We start from the raw sequence: 20,370 nt of genomic DNA, 5'->3' as shown, positions 1-20,370 counted from the left end.
CAAAATACCAACTAACAGTCGGATCTTTATAATCATTGCTTAATAAACTTCCATTTAATCTACATTGTTACTTATCTATTATGTATTATGTACTATTATTTCTTTTGATAAGCGATTCCAACTAAATACGAATGATAATTGAGTTTAATAATGAAAACACTTATTATTTATGTGTTGAACCATTTAAAGTTCTTTTGTTTTATTATTTTCGTTTTTTTATTTCATCTTAGTATTTGTATGTATATATAAATTAAATTAAAGCACTTAAAAGGTATATGCATACATCACAATCGTGTGTTTTGTGTGTGTGTGTCTAAGGACAAAAATTTAAATCGAATCGACGAAAAAAGCAAAAAAAAATGATTTTTTTTTACTTTGTTTCACTTTGGTTGTGTAAAAATAAATGGAATACATTTTACTTTTTATAGAAAATACTTTTTAAGCAACAATAAACAGGATAAAGCTAATTATACATATTTTATGTAAGTAAAAAACACATTTGACTTTTGTTTTTAGTTACTTCCTTTCGTTTCATAAATAAAGTTGCAACTTTTTGTGCTTTCTTTTCTTTTCTTTTTGTTTTAATGAGTCGTTGAAGTCGCATCGCCAGTCTTCAATTTTTGGTTTCAGATGCATAAAAATTCTATTGTCCATAGGTGGGATTATAAGGCGCTTGCTTCTCATAGCTAGACGGTATGACACTGGGTCCCGGACTGGCAACGGCCATATCATATGAGGGAGGATTCATACTGCCAGGCTGCGGCATGGGCGGATATGGAGTAACTCCATGTGTGGGCATGCTAAAACGAACGAAAACAAAAGCGTTATTACTAATAATGTCGACTTATCAACAATTCGATTTACTGATAAACTTACCCTGGTTGTGGCATGGGCATTTGAACAGTCACATTACTGCAAACATAAAAAATAAAAATAAAAAATAATTCGTATTTTGTCACAAAATTGACTCAAGTCAAATTTGAATGTCAAACACTTACCCCGTTGTCTGAGCTGGATATGGTGCAGGAGAATAGACATTGGGAGGATTTGGTGGATAGCCAGGTGGTGGCAATTGAGTAACTGGATAACCACCAGGAGCCGTATGTGTGGCAGAGGTCACGACCACAGGAGCTAAAAAGAAATGTGCGAAATGAAAGCATTAAATATTATCTAAAAATAAACAAATGACTCATACTGTCTCCTGATAACATCAACAAGTTGTAAGAGGAAATCATATATATCATATATACACATATTGTGAACTACCTGAACCTTCTCTTATGGTATAGCCGACATTCCTGGCTGCTTTTTGTTTGCGTCTAATGCAAACCACAATTGATGTAATAATGAATATACAGAATGCAATTATTAAAGCTATAAAAAATCCCTCCATTTTCGACACGTTATCAATGGAAAGGCCAACAACCAACTGTCAATTGGCTCGACACTTTTGTCTAAAGTACTTTACCATACTTTGTCTCGCTAATCAATCCTAGCTCTCTTTGGTTTGCGAGTCTCTCTCTCTCTTTCTCATTAGCTGATAAGCCAGATAACAATTTTATAAAGATTATAGAGCCCAATGATATACGATGAAAATTGCCCAGTTTATAGCTTATTTTCACAGTAACAGAGAGAAAAAAATATAACAAAATATTCGAAAACTTTTTCCATACCATGATAAGCATTTCTTAGCAAATGGAGCTTTTTTGCGCACAACAAAAATATAAACCAACAGCAAAACATACACGAACAAGCAGCTATAAAGAAAATGATTGGAACGAAATAGGCCTCCATGGCAGTTGACCCTGTCGCTGTTGGTAATAAACTAATTTCATTTGTTTTATTATTTGTATGGTCAAATCAATTTTCACTTATAAGAAGAAGTTTCAATGATAATAATATTACAAAAAAATCCCCCAAAATATCTGTTGTGGGTGCAAGTAAGGACAATCATTAAAGCCTCATTTGGTTTTTCAAAGCTGTTGACTTTGACCAATTCAAGTTCACTTGACTTGATACTAAAATTTACACAATTTAGCCACATTCGCATCCCTATCGATAAGAAGTAAGATCAAGGAACAAAGTCGCTGGACAACTTAAGGTGAGAATTATACACACATTATGACTTGACATTATACACACACCTACACCTTTCATTAGCTGAGCTCTTTGGTTACGTCCACGCGTTAAGAATACCGCCATGGACGTCATAAAGAATATTGAGAATGTAAAGAATAGAATCCAATATAAGCCCGAACTATCCATTATATTAATATGTATTGTTATTGAGTAGTATTATTAGCGATATGCACTGGCTAGAATTCGGTCAACGACTAACAACAATCCTAAACTAGCAGATATTCTCATAGAAAACAATGCAATAATCACATAATGGCCATAAAGATAAAGATTCCAAGAGTGCTGGGAGAAAGAGTGAAAGAGAGCCAGTGTCACTTATCGGTAAACACTTACTTAGCGGTTTGTTTGAGGCCTGTATGCGACATCGACGACGCTTTAAATACACTATACTATACACAATACAACTGGCTATAATGCCCAATATCAATCTTACAAGAAATTTTGCTAAAATGGCAAAAACAAAGGTACGTCTAGCCGAAACCGCGTGATCATAAATTTCAATCGTATAGTTGCTTGATTCATTGAAATAGTTATACATTTTTAACCGACTTTTCTACACAGTATTATTCAATGAACTGAAACTATTATCTTCACGTCCGACAATCAGAGCATAAGCTGCCACTAGAACAACCAAGAGCAACAAAGTGAATACTTCCAATGCGAAGGTCTCTCCATTGAAATGGAGACGATGTGTTAAATATTGAAATAGATCGAATATCGTAGCGTTCATAATGAATTATCAAATTGAACTAAAGTCAATTCATTGAAAGGTCAAACATTAAGCCACATCAATAAGATTAATGTTGAGCAATTTGAACTTCATTTTCATTAGACCCCGAGAACCTAAAAAGAGTTGTAGGAAATTGGTAAAACCCTAAATGCGTATCACATTAATCCACATATAGACAGACATCTCACCTCAATGATATAGCACAAAATTAATACAGTTGAGGGAAAGGGGATCCTTATCGGTCCACAGATTTCTTTTTCACCACAAAAATACGTACTAAATTGCGAAAGTCATCCTCGAGAGTCTCTCACCACTTGATAGTGATTTACTTGAATCTTCTTCTCCATGACTTGACATTTTAATGGGTCCCAGTCGGGTATATAAATATTGAATAGTATCAAATAGATAAACAATACAAATAATCTACACGCAACTTAATAAATTTACAACTCAAAGCTAAGTCAATTTTTTTCATAATAACTAATCAATTGTAAGAAGGTTTAAAGAAATTCAAGTGTTTTTTTATACTAGATCTTAATTATCCTGACAAAACTCCTTATATGACATCATTTCATTGAAATGCGTTATTGTTCAAAGTGATTAACGTATGCTATAAAAGTCAAACAAAACAATTTAAACTTTGTTTTTGATATGTTTCTTAAAAATTGAAATTTTGATAGATTTCTTTCTAATTTTATTGGCTTTTTTGTACTTTGCTGAACTAAAAAAATTTCACACCATGGGATTAAAAGTTGAAGGCATTGGAATAGAAATGGAAATTAAAACAAATTTCCGTTTTTAACAAAGTGTCGACAATTTTTGGATTAGCTTTTTCCCTTTTTCCTGCCTTCAAAGGATTTAAAACACGATTATATAGTTCAACCTACAATCACCAATGCTAGAACTATTCATTTCCTCCCACTTGAATGTCGAATCCACCAATAAAGTACAAGAAACACAACGAAGACATTCAATTTCGTAGACCCGGTTCCTCCGATTTTGATTTTAAGTCACTTTACATAAACTTTATTTTTTGAGTCTTGGCGCTAAGATAAACTGAAGAGTTTTTCAGAATATTGCTCACCTCCACAACCCTTTAGAAATTTAGGGCCTCGATTGAAATCATTCATTTTTGTCTTTCTTCATTAATATTTATATTATCACTTACAATCAATTTCTTCTATCTCGATAATCTCTTCTTCCTCGTTACTGCAGCAGCAGATCAATATAAAAAGTGCAATAATCCAAAGAGTAACGCCTGCAATGCAAATGGTAGACGTCTCTACAGTCGATATCCAGCTTCCAGACACATCTAATGTGGTAGTGTAATGTGGCACGACTACAGGGATATGCACATTTAAATTTGTATACGTTTTAGCTTTAAAATTGGTTGGGGCCCTGTATGTTTTTTTAACAATAATTCTTCTACCCATTTTAGCAAAAATTAGCTTAAATCCCGTTTGAATGTCACAACCGACTCGCTTTAACTGCGAAGGAACAAATCAAAATCTCAGTATTTATGAAATATTTTTATAAGGAGGATTTATCACACATTTAAAACTAGAAAAATGTTTTCGTTCAGATGTGACGTATTTTAATCTGAGTCATTCTATAATACCAACAAAATAAGCAGAAACGGTCTTAAATGGAACACAAACTGCTTATCCAGTAAACTTCCAAAAAAACAACAAAATTTATAAAAACCTAGAACCGATGAAAATAAAGGTTTGATAAAATTGTCGACAGAAATAAAATAAATGCAAAAAAACAAAAATTTCTAGATTGTATAATCTTTGTTTTTTGTAGCTTTAACAGAAACTAAGCTACGATTAGAGAAAATATATGTACGTGTTTCATAAATTTTACGGCTAATCTTCTAATCTTAGAATATGTAAAAAGAAAGAACTTGTGATTTCAAATAATATTATGACTAATAGTCATAATATCCATATTTCCTTAAACTTTCTCAATATATCTATGTACATATATGGATTTGAGTCGACCACAACATATAAATAAATAATATATATCATGATATTTAGGATGTGATTTATTCATAAATTGAATTATTATTATGGAATTCATTATGGGGTTTTTTAATAGCGAATAGAAGCAATTTTAAGACAACATAACTTCAAGTAAATATCACAGATATTTTCCATTGGTTTTTCTTTCTCTGGTTAAGACTAACTAATATTTTGCTAAAGATGAAACAAATTCAAAAGAAGAATCCCCTAAATGTGAAAAAATAATAAATTTGCTTTATTAGCTTTCTTTAATGTTCATTTAGGTGTAACGTGTCGTATGCGTAATCTTCCTTACTTGTTTTTTGTTAGGTCCATTGAGAAGTGCTTACAAATATTTAAATAGCTTACCAACATAAAGTAATATAAAATTTGAAAAATATAAATATTAAAACTTAATTACACATACTTTCCACTGGCCTGTTGTTGCCAAAATAGCAACATTTACAATAGACAAAGCAGAGACAACAAAACAAAACAATCAAAACAAGGTAAACACTATATGAAAACGAAAACGCCAAATATTCATTAACCTCAGGTTTCAGAGTTGTTGTAGATTCCGATTTAAAATTAGTTGCGTTTTTATTATAATAACTAACAACGTGATTTACTGTTCTCATTATTGCATCGTAATTTTCAATATTATCATAATATAAGTTTTTATACATTTTTTTTTTTTTCGAGGTTCTTGAAGGTGCGTTTGAACGATACGATAAAAGCACTTGAACTGAGAAAATAAAATATTTGAAAATATCTTTAAACTCTGTAATTCAAAAGTCTATACATGATAAAGGTTCGGCTCTGTGTAACTTACTCGACTGAACCCTAAGAACAGCAAACGAAGGAGTCTAAGTCATAAATTGACTCATTACTTTTGCTCACTTATGTTTATTTTTTTAAGGAGAAATCAATTGTATATTCTTTGATAATTTTTCAAAATGAGCAATAGATCTTGTTTATAACCAATAAATGAATAATTTTCATTCTCAGATAAGAGTCAGCCTTCAAACTTTGTCATAAGCCATCAAACGATTATGTAAAGTAAATGTAAATAGACATTGTATACAAATTTCCATTCTCATTTTGGAACTAAAACCATTGGCCTCATAATTTAAGAATTTTTGTGGGGACTTTATTTTGTGATAGAACTTTTGAATGGCAGAACTTAGAATGAAAATAAATTATCAATTTCGTTGTAGAAAATTTTAATGTTTTCGACTAAGTTTCAACAGCCACATTAATTATAAAAACAAAATGCGACAAAGCCTGATGAATCATTTTCTTATCAGTAGCTTAAATATGTGTTTCCTTTAAGTCTTATTTGTACTATTGTGTGTCAGAAAAATGCAATCTGCAAAATCTATCTTTCATTACTTCACAGATGTCCACAAGGAGGATGTTTTCTCCAAAACAAGCTACAACATTTTCTAGAAGGCAGAAGAAACTCTTAAAAAATAACTATAAATAACTATATAAACTTTTAACACAAGTAAACAAATACAGTTTACTCTTTCCTGTTCAAAAGATAAAAATGTTATTGGCTCTTAAAATATGTGAAATCTCCAAATTAAATTTAATATAAAAATAGTTTCTTGTTCAACATTTTACATTCATATGTTTGGGTCCAAAAAATTCATTTCACTTTAAAGACACTTACGTGTGGCTGATCTACAATCTTTTTTCTTATGTCCCGCTGAGTATTCGCAACAACAAATGCATAACATTTCGAAAAAACATGTAAAACATGCAAAATCTTCCATTTTAGTTTAAGTAATCACAACCAATCAATGCACTTTTCAAATTGAAACTGATTGAAGCAAAAGTAGCCGCCAATATGTTCTAAAATAATCGATAATCACTTGGAAAATTCATAAACCATTCGATCTGGTCAAACTGGTTTAGCATTAGCTTAAACCACAAAGAATCCAATGACTCATATACGTAAGTTAACATCTAATTTCCATTGAGTTGAACGGAATTCCCCAATGAAAGAAACTAAAGATCGAGTAACATGGGTTTACATCATGAACTAAAACTGGAATTTCTATTAAAAGAGGTAATAGACGCGCAATACTAGAAAAAGAATATGCATCATCAGAAAATAAGTAAAGACAGTAAAAGACGTACGATTATAACTACTTATCTGTTATAAACCGAGTAACAAATCTTTAAAATTTAAATTGTTTAGAAATCATGACCGAAACTTGCCAGATATAATAATTATTACATACTTTTTGCTTTGCGTTTTACATTGAATCTTTTTTTAATGTTTTTAATAATATGTGGTAGAAAACATATTATGAAAGTTACGGCAACAATAAATACTACAACTCCTGTAAAACTGAAATCACACCAAAAATCCAAATGTGGTACAATGTCATCACAATTTCTACCCATCCTTAGGGCCAAAACCAGCACAACCGACCAACAAGAGTATGGAATTAAAACTGTTTTCAAACCATATTTCCATATCAAACTCTTAGATATCTTATCTTAGATAAATAAGGCAAGATTAAGTTACATGGGTTTACATGGTGAAATTATGAAAAAGAAAATGCATCATCAGAGAAAAACACAGTAAAAGAATATAGAATCCAGATTAACACTTTTTATATGTAAACCTAATAAACAGATAACAATGAGAATAATCATACATACTTCTTGCTTTGCGTTTTCCCTTGGTTATTTGTTTGAGATGTCTGATAATAAATGGTAGGCAATATAGAAACAAAAGAGCCACACTAACCAATACACAAAATGTTAAAAAAATTTCATCCCACAAAAATTCTAAAAATGAATCTATATCATCACAATCTGTACCCATTTTAAGCACATCCGATTATAAAGAGTAAGGGATGAAAACTGTTTTCTATTCGTTCGCAAAGCCAATACCATCACGAGCTCTTAGATCTCTTATCTTAGATAAATAAAAGACATCAGACAGGTAAATATTTGCATAGAAAATAGAGAATTAAGAAGCTATATTCAAGATAATGCAACTTGAATGCATCATCAAAGAGTTTCATAAAACGTAAAAACTACTCGTAATGCTTTTTTGTGAGAAGAAAATCGCTTATAATGAAAAAAACTACACAAATTCCTGTAAATAGCTTACAAATATCGAATCTTACATACATGGCACTATCGAACCGGATATATTCTTGCATTTTTTGCGTCTCCAATAAATGCAAAAGGAATTTACGGCACAGTAAAACATAATAATCAAACTCAATACCACAAAAAATGCAATAAATATCTCATCTTCCCAAAATGGTTGATGAAGTTTTAAATCACTGGGAATTAGACCACCGTAAGACATTTTCCAAAACACTTTCGTTTGAATGCTAAGAACGGAAAATGTCAACTGAATCATTTGCTTTAAAAGGGAAATACGAGTTTCATTATCTGTTATCTATATAATTTACTGATAAACCCAGTTGAATGCTGCGACAAAACTTAGCTAGCTAACTTGATCCATGACCATGACATTTAAATACTCTTGCTTTTGTCAGCCATAAACAAATATACAGCACTTTGAACACTTTTTTTCTAAATATCTCGAATTTAGCCAAAATTACAAATAAAAAGTTATGAAAATTTGCTTGTTAATTGGTTTTTGAACTTTTAATGTCAGGTTATAGGTTATAGTTATTCGATTCTCATTATATTTTGAGCAATCATCTTATAAGGATATTCTGTACAATTGAATTCATAGACAATTAATGAAAATTCTTTCAAAAACTAATGAACTTATATGACCTAAAGTTCTATTCCTAGCCAAGGCGATTACAAAAAGTAATACACCTTGCGTTTGTTTTTGTTAGTGTATGCAAACAATGGATAAACCCAAAGTTTATAAAATGGATGAACACTACGAGACTCTACAATTGTATATTTAAAGAATGAGTCATAATGATCTCTTGATAGCTTTGGCTTTTTAAAAAAATAATAATTGTAGTGTCTTTTTCTGTCATAAAACATTGTTCGTTGCTCCAAGGCAACTTATATAAATGAATTCCTAAAGTCCATATCCACAAAATTTTATTGCTAAATAAAAAATATTGCAATAAATGTAAATAATAAGGCAACAGCTGTTATGCAAATCATTTACACGTCGTGAAACATTTTGTCTTGAGTAATTTTATGAATGCCCCGAATCGAAGAACAGTGAAAGTGATTGATACCACTACAAAGAGTTTAAAGAGGTAGGTGAGGTGTATCATAAGTTGGATAACATATGGAAATACTTAAAAGAATATACTAAATAAACATTGAGAAAGCAATCAAATTATTTCAACAGGCAACTATTGCATAATTACAATAAACAAATGACTTATTAATAGAAAATTCAGAGCTTTTTAGACTTTATTTCTTTAAGAAATAAACAAACACTTTTTTCAATTTGTTCTATATCATTAGTACACCAAAGCTGATTAGTAGTCTATAAATTAATGAAAAAAAATATATCACACATACTTTCAAAACACGGATTCGATTTTATGATCGATTTTTTACGCCTCCATTGACAACAAATACTGAAGCACACACAAAACACAAATAACGCAAGAAATATGGCAAAAATTGACCAGAAAAGTGTTCCTTCTTTTGATAGATCAAATGAGGTATCCTTTTGCGGAGGATTAAATCCAGGCCACAACAGCGGATAAACAGGATGATCATCATGTTCAAAATTGTAAGGCATTTTGTCTTTAAACACGTTTAAATGGTACGAACGAAACAGTTGAACTGATTGAATTCTGCGACTTAAAGCTTAAAGTTGTTGTTGATGACGAACGAATTGACGCGAGATCTTTGTGGGAAATACCTCGGTTGAGCAATCCACTTACCAGCATAACTAAAGATCTGTCTACACATACGCAGATAGAAATAACAGCGTAGACAGCAAATCGTCATGGTTATAAGACCAAATAGAAATACAAACACTATCAATGGCAAAAAGGCAAGCCAAATCATTAAATTTATGAAATATATACTTATATTGGCTATGAAAGACGTTGAACTCTCACGTTGGCGAACACAAAACCAAATGAGAGACACATTCAAAGTTGCAATAATAAATAAGTTGCGAAAAACAAACCCAACCCAACTGCCAAAGGCTTGAGCAAACAAGTACAAGGACCTGTTGCTGCTTAGTTCAATTTTAGGGATTAAACTCACTTGCATTCATTTTGTACTGGTGCCAGATATAAATTGATTTCAGTAGCATTAGAAGGAGAATGAACAAACTAAACAATATAAGCAAAGGCGACAAATCCATGACCGAATCCACTACACCTTTTGGCTAGACACAATCGACGGACGGGCAGACAAATCGTTAGACCAAAAGTTGAGTACAATATTGAAAAAGAAGCAAAGTAACAACGAAAATCAGCTAAACAAATAAAGACAACTGTTTTATTGTGCTTAACTATATGCTCATTTATGTCTAGTTGTTAATGATCATCAGTCAAGTAATTGATATAGGCAATTTTTGTAGCATGCTTTTGGGCTGCTTGAACAAATCCAAATCTCTAATAAACCACCCTGAAGCAAAACGAAATCTCTTAATTTATTTTGAAAGTATTAGTTTGAATTTCTTCAGATATAATTATGTGAACAACAAGAAAAATTTTTAAAAAGTGTGTAGTAAAAAGTGATCAATATTTAAAAATTAATTATGAGGACAATGCATTCTTTTTTAGTCTTTAGTTTAAGAGTCTTTAGTTTAGGAGATGCACTTATAAGTTTTCCATAATTTCAAGATGCATTGGTGTTCTATGTACTCATGCAATTACAACAAAAACACTCACACACAATCATGGGATATACTAACTTGAGTCGATGACTGATTTGGCCATTTGTCGTTGTTTTTGTTTACGTATCATTGAACTTATTATTAATGTCAATACACCCAACAGAACTACGGCAAAAATGGAGCACAATATAATTGTTGAGATCTCCAGATCCTTTTCACCCGGTACATGTGGCATATTTACTTTTATTTATTATTATACTTTTATTCTACTTATATGATTCAGTCTTTAAGGATTGTTCATTGAGTGGCACGTTGTTTGCGTTATTCCACGTTATATTCTTCACTTTCTTGATGCGATGTGCATTGCTTTGCTGTTAAATGGTTAATACATGAAATGTCCCTGTTTCGTTTCGAGCAAACCTTAAGATTTATCGACACAAATGTTGTTGGGGTGGTCTAAGGGAGTTGATTAGATTAGCCGCATGTCTGTGAATATATCTGCAAGCGTGTGTTTTATGCTGTGACGTCACAGAATTGTTTTGGCTTATAAAAACTGATTATAACCCGAAACCCACAACATAGTCCAGTCACAACCATTATAACATAGTCAGCATCATAAAAACCACTCAAGTGGTCATCGAAAGTTTACAATCCTTTGCATTTGTCTACGTCAATTGTTTAATTTGTATTCATGTAGATTAGATCTTTATAATTAAGTACTTGCTAATATCATCTATATCTATCAATAAAAATATCATGGAAATCTCTGACTTCAAGTGGCATAATCCAAGATCTCTATTATAACTCTCGTCTTTACTCTTTTTTCGACAATCTAATTGACGTCAAATATAATAATTATATTAAATTAAGCTTATCACGACGAAGGAAACGAAAAAAAAAGTGGAGCAAAAAATGGAACCCTCGATGGAAAAATATACAAAATTTTCCCCTAGCCACACAGTGGTCTAATTATTAAAAATAAACCATTAGAAATTGATTTATTATTTTCTGAGTTACTTTTTGGTTTCTTTTCTAACTAACTACTAGTTCTATCTATTCCAAAAAAAAGTTGCTAGTCACTTTTGTTATTGTTTTCTGTTGAAATGTCATGAAGTTTAATTTTTGTTGAAGTTAAAGTTCTATTTTGTACCACTGTGCATTAGATAGGTTTCTGTGAAAGCCACTTGAACTGCAAAGACAATGGAAATGGATCTTACACTCAAGGTAATTGAACTTAGGTAACCATGTAGCAATACCTGGGAGGTATTGGGGCAATTACTCTTCAACCTATCTTGATTCTAAATGGTAAATTAAATTATAAATACTTAAGCACTCTTGTGTTTAGGTTAAGCAATAGTCGATTCTTTGGATAGATTAAAAATTAAAGTACTTAAATAAAAGTTCAACTATTTTTACTATAAATTAGAGATAATAGTATTGAAAAGTGTTTTTAAATATTGTATTCTAAACCCGAATCGTATTGTAAGAGTGAGAATTTTCTATTACCAGCAAGGTCATTTCTTAGACCCAACGATATCGATTTGGGTTCCGTAAGTAATAATTTTCGTAAAAGGCCTAAATGATTTATTGGTTAATCTATAAAACATTGTCGACAACGATCCATAAATATTTGTTAATACAAAAATAATAATTATTAATGGGCATGTCCATAACACGGCCTGACGTCAAACGGACTACGTAAATTGGTCGAGTTTCACGTTTTATATTGAAAACCACTGCTAATTTGTAAAAGCAAACCAAAAACAAACGAAAAATTCGATAATTATAATCACTTCAATTGAAACAATTATCAGAAGGAAAAAAAAAGTCGCAATGCAAATGTCGACTTATTTATTTTTATTGTACACTTGCTTTTGAATTCAGATTAGATTTAGATTTCACCTGAAACTACTGACATCTTGTCAAGATCTTAAAGGATTTGGCTTACCACTAGCGACCACACGAGCATTGGCAAATTGGCCAAGTCGACGTTGTTGTTGAACACGTAAGAAAATACTTATCCAAATTATCAGCACGCAAATTATAACAATGGGAAGCCAAATGGCAAGTTCGTCCATTTGCTTATATTTCTATATTTATTCGCGATGTGAGAGGTTTTGCAGTTGACCGTATACTGAAGTTGTATGTTGTCTATTGATATCTAATTTATTTTACTTATCTATAAGTAAAAATAAATTTATAATTGATATGAAGGAGAGCACATGATTCAGTGGGAGGGAGTTAGAGAAATGGTAAAAGTGTAAAACATTTAAAGCTACAAGGTAAAACTTTGAACAAAATATGCATATTAATGAGTAGCAAATGCAAATCAGGAGAAAATCTGTAGGATAATATCGCTTAAATAATAAAAATCATTTTACAATCAGACCATAATGACTGTTAACAAATATCTCTAGATAAGATATAAATATAATTATCTAGTTATATGCAAACGATAAGAGCTAAATTGTTTAAATACAACAAAATAGAAACATACACATGTACGTAATTTGTTTGTACTTAATAAACATAAGAATTTAACAATAATTACTATATAATGGACAAGAGAAAGTAAAAAAACAAAAGTAATAATAAAGAATTTTCCTATTCAGAATTACATCATAAGAATCTCTCTGTGGGAAAGACACTCCCATTAACTTTGCTCATTTTACTAAATGAGTCATCTTTTCTATAGTCAGAATGGTTAATATTAATGCTACTCACGCGTTTCTTCCTTTTTACAACGTTTTCCACAACAAAAATATTGGTAGAAGATTAATCAAAATTCCATATCCTTTTTTTGTTTTTTTAAGGGCAATCACCATGCAAAGTATTTCAGATATGTAATAGACAATGGCATTGCTTAGAGGTTCAGTAAAGTTTTTTAATATTGTTTCCGTATTAGCTCATAAGCTTAAGATTTGACGTGAGTTTTATAGCATACTTATAGGGATTTTGAAACATCATATTACTGAGTTTGAAAGAGCTTGATAAAAGGCTTATCCTTCATACTACTTACATTGTGAAACCTCTTTTGCTATTTTGCTAGAGCAGCAATATAGATTAATGCAGACACCACAAAGAGTCAAGCCAGCAAAAACTAAGATAAACACCCAGTCCAACATGTCCATATTGTATTAGTTTTTATGGAATATGCCCTGCATATGTATTACATATATTCCATTTATATTGATTTACAGTAAATATTTATGATGCATTTACAATTGTAGCACAGAAAACTGAAGAATATTTGGCACTTTAGTGTATGGTCACATAAAGAAGTGGAAATATTTGCTCCAATTCACAGTCAAAAGTCCTGTTGCCTTGTTTAGTTAAATTACAACTGAATGTTGTAGGCTTGGCCCTTGGCATGTAATGAAGATACCAAAAAAAAAAAAAAAGACACACCTAAGGACAGTTCTCGCTTCTCTTTTAAGCCTCTGAGTCATATGGCATAAATAGAAAATAGTTCAAATGATTTTACTTAAAGAGTTCTGAGCAGCAGCATGATTTTTTACCTGGTATGGGCAAAAATAGCAAAACAAATGTTTCAAATCTGATTTTCTTAAAAAATTCCAGCCATGAACTTGATGGAATTGTGCCACTTAAAGTAGAGAATGAGAACTCTTACTTACAATCTTCTACCAGTAGATGGAAGCATCCATAGCACATGCACATGAAACATACACCAAATATAAGAATGCCAATTGATATAATGTTTGTCATAAAGATGATATCCGGATGATTGTTGGGTTGTTCTTGACTCGGATGGTGATAAGAATAATCCACTGCAAGACACTACTAATTATGCAAATTGATTTGGAATTTGGTGATTGCGAAAAGCTTACTGATTGGATAATTTGCCTTTCGTCTACCAGACAACCGTTCAGTTTAGTTAAGAAGCTAATACTAAATATGTATACATATATTCTAGTCTAGGATAGTCGCATATTGCAAAAAACAAGACACCCACAGGGACTTTCCTATTTCATTTACTTAATCAATAAAATACTCCAGGGATTTCTCTTCCTTTTTGCAGTATTTTCCAAAGAAGCTAAAAAACCCAAAGTAACTCGTCCTTGCAAACCTAACTATGCGCTCCCCAACATCTGTATGTATAAAAGAGAGCCTACTTACGATCTTTGGACAGTAAATGGTCGCATCCATAGCACAAGCAAATCATAAACATCACAAATACAAGTATGCCAATTGTTATTAAGGTAGTCGTTAATGGGTCATGCGGATTGTTGTTATTGTTGGGATGCCCATTATGATGGTGATAATGATAAGAACCCACTGTAAGATACTCCCAAATATGTATTGAAATTTTGTGTTTGTTAAAAATCTTACTGTTTGGATGATTTGCCGTTCGTCCCCCCGACAACCGTTCGGTGTAGTTCAAAAACTAAAACTAAATATATTTGGCGTCAAGTCAAAAAAGGATTGTTGCATAAAAAAGAGTATAACTCCAGGGACTTTTCTATTTCACGGTTTTTTTTTAAAAGCTTTTGAGTCATATAAAGTACTCACGCGATTCCTCTTCCTTCCTGCAGTATTTGGAAACGCAGTAATAATCAAAAAGGGCAATGATAAAAATACCCAATATAACTATTCCAAAGTAAATAAGAAAGATCGTACCACGTTCACTACAAAATATTCCAATTATATAGTTTAAATGCCTTAAATCTGCCGCTGCAGTGACACTTACACTTTACTTGTCATTGTTGCTTCAATTTTATTATTGTTTTTAGCAAGGTTCTGAACCGACAACTCTTCTGTTTGGTTCTTTAATCACATTTCAACTGAATGATTATTTAAGCCGAATGTTTAAAGCACCGATTAGTTTGCCTATCGCAGCGAAGCACCGATTAGTCTTAGTTATCACCACTAAAACACCCAAAAATACGGTTCATTTTGAGGTCTAAGTTGAACAAGAAATGAACAAAGTGAGGGTTATTTGTTGATTTTATCATAATTAGGTAGATGCATGGCATGTTTAATAGCAGTTTAAAAAAAAAACACGACATGTGTTGGCTATTTAAACAAAAAATAACAAACAAAATGCTCGAGGCTAGAACTAAAGCCGGCAAGAAAAACATTTGAGTATAACTTTAATTAAATTTAAAGTATGAAAAAACCACAACAAAAAAACTAAAAAATAAAGAAACAATTAAATAAAAAATTTCAATATATTATGTATATATTTGCTGCTTAAAAGATTTGTAATTACATAATGCATCTCAAAAGCCCCTAGGAATATACCACACCCAAAAATTCTACTCACGAGATTCCACTTCGGGCTCTGATCGTTTTTTAAAACAACATTCGTATATGCCCATGATAATCATAATCACTACAAGTATTATGACATAAAGGATATCCGGTTTACTATTAGAATGGTAACTGTGGTACCTAGACACTGTAAGGCAAATATATTTTATAACTAATTTTTTAACTTATTATTTCTTATGCTCTTACTGTATTGAATTGTTATTAATAGAAACCACTTGTTGTATAGATAAACCTTTTGGAGAAAGTATTCAATGAAAACAGTTCAGTAAGGTTTGTCAATCAAATTCATACTGAATTAATTTTTTATTTTGGGGTGTATATAAAAAGCTTTAAGGCGCCCAGTGGTGATTTTTTTATTTCGATTTTCTCATTCCTCTAACCGATTACTCTCCCTATAAACATCCCGCGATGCTTTCACCCAACGACTCTCATCGTTAATTCTTCAAACGATTACGTCATACTTTGAGATGCTCATAGACCAAAAACCAAACCAGCAAACGGCTTCAATTTCGAATTCTTTATACGTATGAGTCATATTTTTTGTTTATTTACTCACGGGTGCCCAGTCGTTTACAGTAATCTGAACAGAAACATTTGATGAGAACTACAACCAAAACAATAAAGCCCATTATTGACAACCAAATAATGATAGTGTAAGCAGTCCTCTCTCCCTCAGTAAGATTCGTATTAACTGAAAGAGGTTTTTCAATTATATAGCGAATACATTTCATTGAACATCTGTTCTCTCACCGCCATGATAGTTGCTAGTGTGATGAATAAGGGCGGATAACTTAGGTATGGCCACTGAAATGTATTCCAATTAGATAGAATTTTACATTTGTTTGAGTGTCCGAGTTGTCTTACTGTTGATTCAAAAGCAAGCCACTTGTTGCGCAAGTCCTTTGATAATGTGGACAGAGTAAGGAAAGCTTGCTTTCGTTTAAGATATTTACTTTTAGGATGCGTGAAAGCGAAAGCGAAAGCTGGGTGCGTTTATTCGATTTTTTTCATCCGATTATTCTTGCCTACTAGCGAAATGAGAAAACAGACTAATTTTTGGCGATTGCAAACTAGGGGCAGTCTTAACAAAGCCGTTACGGAACCAAGGTGGCCTAAAAAGTAATGATGTCATCGAAAAGCGTTGACACTCCTGTTAATAACCTGGCCATATCAGATAAAATGGCATATTAGATAATATCAATCAAATATTTATCAATTTTAAAAATATAACAGTTAATTTCAATAAAGAATGATTTATTAAAATATTGAATAAATCAATTTAAAAATTCGAAATTATTTTTTTCCCCAATTTATTAAAGAAATCTCATAAATTAAGAAGATTATCTTAAATTTTTGGATGGGTTTTTAGATCAAAGCAATTTTTGGTTTAAAGTTTACAGACTTAATAAAATAAAACCTAATGACACACATCTTAATGAGTTAAAAAAAAAAAAACTAAAAAAACCTTTGGTTCATTTTTACAATTAATAGGTATGATAAAAGCCATTTGCAAAGTTTTAAAATGCAAAGCGTTTAACTGGAGAGCTGGCTTTAGTCAATGAAGTAATTTAAGTAACTAAATTCGAAAGTAAAAGCAATAAAGTCATAGTTCCTTCTATTAAATGCAATATTTTTTTTTTGTTTGAGAAAATACCACTGCTAATTGTTCAATCACAGCAATCATTTGAGGTATCACAGCAATCATTTCTGACATCACATGTTTCATATGTTTCTGCTGCATCGCATGTTGTGGTGTTAACAAATAAAAATATATCCCCTCCATCGATTCCGGCTGCCTCTAAGTCCGGGGTATACGATGTAGTTCGACAACCATTTGTGAATTTTTTGGATGTCTTTTGATCTGCAATATGATTGAGTCAACATTTAAGAACAATTCATATTCCATTTGATCTTATGATTTACTTTTGCCGAAATAACATATTCACTTAATCCATTTATTTCATGCTGTGGTTCAACTAACTTATAACGGCAATTGTTGGGTTTAATTTTAGTTGCTTTCGTTTACGAATCGTTGAAACTATTATTAGTGTCAATACTCCCACTAGGACTATGACAAATATGCAAGACAAAATAATAGTAGAGATCTCCAGATCAAGAGCTCCTGCTTCATGTGGCATTTTCACTTTAGTTTTGTTTACTTTTTTCACAATTTTTTTCACTTTGTTTATGAGTTGTGCATTGCTTTGCTGTTGAATGCTAAATACACAAAATGTCAGGCTTTTGCCTTGCTTTTGTAACAACAAAACTCAAGATTTTTGGCAGGATAAAGGAGTGTTTAAAAGGGTTGATAAGATTACCCATGAGTCTGTCAAAGGTATCTGTTAGATTGGTGTTTTAGTGGTTTCTTTGAATTTGTCTACGTCAATTGTTCAATTTGCTTATTTAAGTATGTCAAATGTTAGATATTTGTACAGATAAGATCTGTATAATTAAGTGAAGTATTAGTTGTACAAATGTTGGCGAAATCGATCTTGTTTTGATGAGAATCTTTCACTTGAAGTGGGCGCTTATCAAACTTTCTTTTTCTTTGACTGATCTGATTGACGTCAGTCATAATAGGCAACTCAGTCATAATAAACATATTAAATTAGGCTTATCAAATTGAAATAAACACAATATAATATAGAAATAAATGAATGGAAAAATTTCCCCTATAATTCATTCGCCTTTAAAGTTAAAACAATTGTCAAATAATATAAATAGCATTTGTTTAAGACTGCAAATGCTTACTCTTAACTAAGATTGTGGGGGATTCACATTACCCCAATGAAAATATATGTATGGATTTGGCGACTGCAACTAATGGTTTTTACCTGCGTTAATCTATCGAACTTAGCGACAATCCATAAATATTTCTAACATTAAAATAATTATCGTCTGACGTCTTTTGGTTTGGTTTTTTGTAAAAACAAACTATCGATTATTATAATCTTTAAAACTACTACAACAATTTAGACAGAACAACAGTCTAAGAAAAACCGCTAAGCAAAGGGCGACATGTTTATATATAAATTTAGATTAGATTTAAAACCCACATGAAACTACCGATATCTTATCAAGATATTCGTGACGTTGCATTGGAAAATAGTCATCCAATAAAAACGTAAATGACAAAATCATGCATTCGCCTAAATTTTCAGTTTTCATCTTTATGAGTTTTCCAGTTAACCGTTGACTGAAAATTAGTTATTTGTGAATGTCGAAAATTTAATTTTTTTTAATAGGAAACAAATCAAAGTGTTAAAAAAAACCTATCTAGGTAATATCTGTCAAACCAGCTAGATAAAAAGCTATCACCAAAATGTCTGGCGAAATCTTTGCCCTAGATAAGATATAAACTTGATTATTTAATACAATAGAAAAGAACTCTATTGGCTAGATTAATAAAAGCAAGTACTTATGTACTTTTATGGACAATAGCATTAAAAGTAATTAATACCGAATACATACTTAACAGACGATTCACAATCAAGTAAATACTTTTTAATATAGTAATAAAATTTTCTTAGTTTGTTTTGTAACTTCTTCCATCATCAGGGACTAAATGCCTGAATGACTGAAGGCATTATGGAGAGGACAATCCCTCCTCATATACTCAAGTATCGCTAGAAAGTATCAGACATTTCTAATGCAAGAAAACTGAAAACTTTCAAACTTTAAAACTAGCACTCCTCCCTTTGTCATTTAAATATTTCTTCACCATGAGTCATATGTTATTTAGAAAGATTAAGGGTTCTATTACTCACTGGATAAGACTGTACCGCGCCGTTTACTAGAGCAACAATATCCGCAGCAGCTCATAATTAGAAATGTCAAGACAATGAACATAAAGATGCTCCAGAAATCCATAGCGATAGCGTCAAGGTTGAATACTTGAATATTATCCACTGCAAGAGAATATAGTCATTATTAACACGATTGCACATTTTATTGTAAATATATTGTATACATATGTATATACATGTACATATGTACATATATGTATTATAGGCGCTTACGGTTTGATTTGTCGAGTCCACTTGTTGCGCAGCAAAAAATGGTATTTATATGATATTTCGTTTATATTAGATTTTGTTAAGACACGTTTAAAGGTCACAAGATTGGGCAGACGTTCAGAGATGGCAGTATAGATGTTTAATCAAATTTAATCCGTAAATATCTTATCTATTTTGCTAGTCCTTAACCAATTTGCGACTGCAGTCGGATAGTTATGTAGCCCTGGTTGGCACAGGTTTCAACACTGGGCGGCTATGCTATCGATATTTTTTCCATGTAGATATGAATTTACAATTTGCCATTTAAATAAACAAATTGTTGTTAATAACTTTGATTTCATATTCAATAAAATTGAACATTTTTTATATTTAAAGCAAGCAATCTTCGAGTTGAATAATAATAATAATCTGCAA

The 20,370-nt window shown here is 31.4% G+C and overlaps 1 protein-coding gene across 14 annotated transcripts; it reads right to left on the bottom strand.

The window, feature by feature from the left end:
- Positions 1-189: 189 nt before the first annotated feature.
- On the bottom strand, positions 190-20,148 carry LOC137576164 (uncharacterized). 14 transcript variants are annotated; one of them, XM_068289102.1, is made up of 5 exons: positions 19,960-20,148; positions 19,708-19,848; positions 999-1,131; positions 877-912; positions 190-800 (listed from the first exon to the last, which is right to left on the bottom strand). In XM_068289102.1, exons 2-5 carry the CDS (start codon positions 19,808-19,810, stop codon positions 644-646), a joined length of 429 nt encoding a protein of 142 aa, XP_068145203.1. In that variant the 5' UTR covers positions 19,811-19,848; positions 19,960-20,148; the 3' UTR covers positions 190-643. The 14 variants fall into 14 exon arrangements, with proteins under 14 accessions (XP_068145203.1, XP_068145199.1, XP_068145198.1 ...); XM_068289098.1 differs by lacking the exons at positions 19,708-19,848; positions 19,960-20,148 and adding an exon at positions 12,597-12,764; XM_068289097.1 differs by lacking the exons at positions 19,708-19,848; positions 19,960-20,148 and adding an exon at positions 10,727-10,898.
- Positions 20,149-20,370: the final 222 nt, after the last annotated feature.

This window comes from Drosophila tropicalis, unplaced genomic scaffold (assembly GCF_018151085.1).
Source record: "Drosophila tropicalis isolate 14030-0801.00 unplaced genomic scaffold, ASM1815108v1 contig_593, whole genome shotgun sequence".
Lineage (NCBI taxonomy): Eukaryota > Metazoa > Arthropoda > Insecta > Diptera > Drosophilidae > Drosophila > Drosophila tropicalis.
The sequence above is the reverse complement of the archived record's forward strand: the minus strand, read 5'-3'. Positions and strand labels throughout refer to the sequence as shown.

Bases quoted from the DNA above. Each gene is read 5' to 3' on its own strand.
- LOC137576164 (XM_068289090.1), bottom strand. From the start codon at position 4,302: ATGGGTAGAAGAATTATTGTTAAAAAAACATACAGGGCCCCAACCAAT. The intron at 1,132-4,037 runs GTAAGTGATAAT...ATTTCTTTTTAG, and splicing joins CGAGATAGAAGAAATTGATT to CTCCTGTGGTCGTGACCTCT. The intron at 913-998 runs GTAAGTGTTTGA...TTATGTTTGCAG, and splicing joins TATCCAGCTCAGACAACGGG to TAATGTGACTGTTCAAATGC.